Below are 2580 nucleotides of genomic sequence, written 5' to 3' on the forward strand. Positions count from 1 at the left end.
TCCAGGAGAGCGTGCGAGCGCTGAATGGTTAAACACTGGCAAGAATTAAAATGTAATGCAATTTATAAACTTTAGTGACGATGCAACACTGCACTAAAACAACAATCGCTTATAGACAGACGCGATGTGATTTGAAGCCATTTGCGTATTTTGAGAGAAAGAGAGAGCTCGCGCAGTTTATGAAATTATGCCTCACAGAAAGTTTTCAAATTACTTTATAAGTTATTTAATGAAGAAATATGAAGTGTACCTCACCTTCAGCATTATAATTATTTAACTCGCGCCGGACAGAGACTGAGATGAGCCTCTCACGCTCATCAGCTTGAGATCGGCTTTTATAGAGACCGCCGATCAAACATCCCAAAGCGATTATCGGCCGATAGCGATCGGTAGCCGATCAATCGGAGCACCCCTACTGTTTTGCAGTTATACATGTGCCACTATATGACATACAGTATTTAATTTTATTTGTGCACATCTTAAAGTCTTATATTTCATACCGCGAGTTGGCAAATAATATAGCGGCATCTGCAATAACTTCTTAAACTGAAAATGTGTTAAGCGTTTTACCCTCTCAATAGCTTCTTTCTCCTGAGGTGTGACCTGGATGTAGTTCATGTGCCCGCCTCCTGCCTCGGCCACGCCCCCACTGCCTCCTTGCCCCGCCTCCTGCACCGGCTCATTAAGCATCTGGATGAACTGCTCCTGATGGCTGCTGATTTGCTGTGAAACAGGAAACAAAGATTAGTTTCTGATCTGCTAAGAGACAGGAAGGATGTTAACAGAAATCACTGCATCTCACTGGAAAAAGAAGAGCACCGCATTGATTGACTTCAAAAATCAGCATCTATTGTAATATAGTAGCATGTTATTTCACACACTCTAGAACAGCAGTTCTCTTGTGGGTTGCAGGTCTGTTCTGGTATTAAATGCATAAAAGCAGCAAACCATTTAATCTTGCATACACAGAACAGGAACATAAATGACAACACCAGATTTATTTATGCCTGCTCTGACCCGCCTCAATCTGTTTTAAGACCCCTAAATGCCATTTTAGAGGGGCTTCTGTACCACCTTTGCAGTGTAAATATGGCATAAGTATCATTTAATATAGGGCTGGGCGATACGGCCAAAAAAATGATCACAATTTTTTTCATATCAGTCGATATTGATACTCATCACGATGAATGTCAAATCTTTATTTCTTTCAAGTTTAAAGCCAGATTTTTGCTCCAAAGTGAAAGTTGTTCCTTAATGTTCCTTAAAATAAATATCTTAATAGAAATATTAATTTCTTAGTTTCTTCTGCATGTTCTAATGAGTGATATAGTTTGCAATCAAGAAACAGGTTTGTGTTGCCTGATAATATTAATAATACTTAATATGACTTTTTTTGTCTCTTAGAAATGCACATTTGATAGTAGCTTGAGTTAGGATGCAGATGTAAATTTTTGTTCATTATCAAAATCAGTAACATCTGTAAAAAGTAGTAACCTCATTTAGTTTTTTTTTAAATTAACCATTGGCCTCGCATAGTAGCATACATTTAAATCATGATAAACACAGTTAAACCCACACATATAGCACACCTCAATACCATGGTAAAAATATCACTATAATGTTTTTAGGTATATGTATGAAAAACAGTAGTCTAACATTTAGTATAAATGCACACATGCTATAGCTTAATCACAAATAAACATTATAATTATATTCCATTACTCCTATAATAAAATTCAATATGATTATCCCAGATTTCTGACACAATACCATGGTACGGTTAGTGTTACTACAGTAAAGTCATGGTAAATTATGGCGACTTGTAAATTGAACTGTATCATTGCACACAGTGTTTCTCCTGTTCGTCATCCGGCTTTAAACTAGTTTAAATCACAGAGTCATTTGCGTTTTCGCTGAATGCAAGCATAAACATTATATCGAACATTTATCGAACTCTTCATATCGTTTTATGAATATTGAGGAAAATTATATCGCGATAATGATCGTTATCAATTTATCGCACAGCCCTAATTCCATATGCAGTCTGTACACAGCTGAGTTAAGGCTGCTCTGTGCCTGCTTAAAATTTAGTGTAAAGATGCAATGCCGCATAAAAAACAGAATTATGCCTGCTCTGTCCCACCTCAACCCCGAGTACCAAAGCATGCAGATGTAAATAATTGCAGAATAAATGCATTTATGCCAGCTTTGAGCAGCATGTGTGAAGACATCCAAATGCCACTTCAGAAGCGCTTCTGTGCCACCTTTGCAGTGCAAACTTGACACCGTTCACCGTTTTAGACGCTATATTTCCTGTTTTTGCGCTATTTCGACAACAAAAATAATTCCAAACACAGCCACAGCACTGTATTGCGTCTCTCTGAGCAACATGACGGTGATTCGTTCCTGAATGAATCATCCGTTTAAATGATTCGGTTCAATCGCAATGACTCACTTATTAACAGCGACTTGCTGCCACCTACTGGCGGTTTTAATTTCACATTTAAAGTATCTATTCAATGTTTTATGATTAATATATCAAAACATTATTTATGCATTTGTAATTGCAGGTTAAATGCA

The 2580-nt window shown here is 37.2% G+C and overlaps 1 protein-coding gene across 1 annotated transcript in view; it reads right to left on the reverse strand.

Moving 5' to 3' along the window:
* Positions 1 to 411: 411 nt before the first annotated feature.
* The window catches only part of LOC107717761 (UV excision repair protein RAD23 homolog B-like), a 40928-nt gene continuing 38759 nt past the window's right edge, over positions 412 to 2580 (reverse strand). The window contains exon 9 of the mRNA XM_016524595.1: positions 412 to 723. Coding sequence (XP_016380081.1) covers positions 427 to 723 — 297 coding nt within the window. The 3' untranslated portion in view covers positions 412 to 426. The remainder of the gene's footprint in view (positions 724 to 2580) is intronic.

Source organism: Sinocyclocheilus rhinocerous, unplaced genomic scaffold (genome assembly GCF_001515625.1).
Source record: "Sinocyclocheilus rhinocerous isolate Xijiao unplaced genomic scaffold, SAMN03320098_v1.1 scaffold693, whole genome shotgun sequence".
Classification (NCBI taxonomy): Eukaryota; Metazoa; Chordata; class Actinopteri; order Cypriniformes; family Cyprinidae; genus Sinocyclocheilus; species Sinocyclocheilus rhinocerous.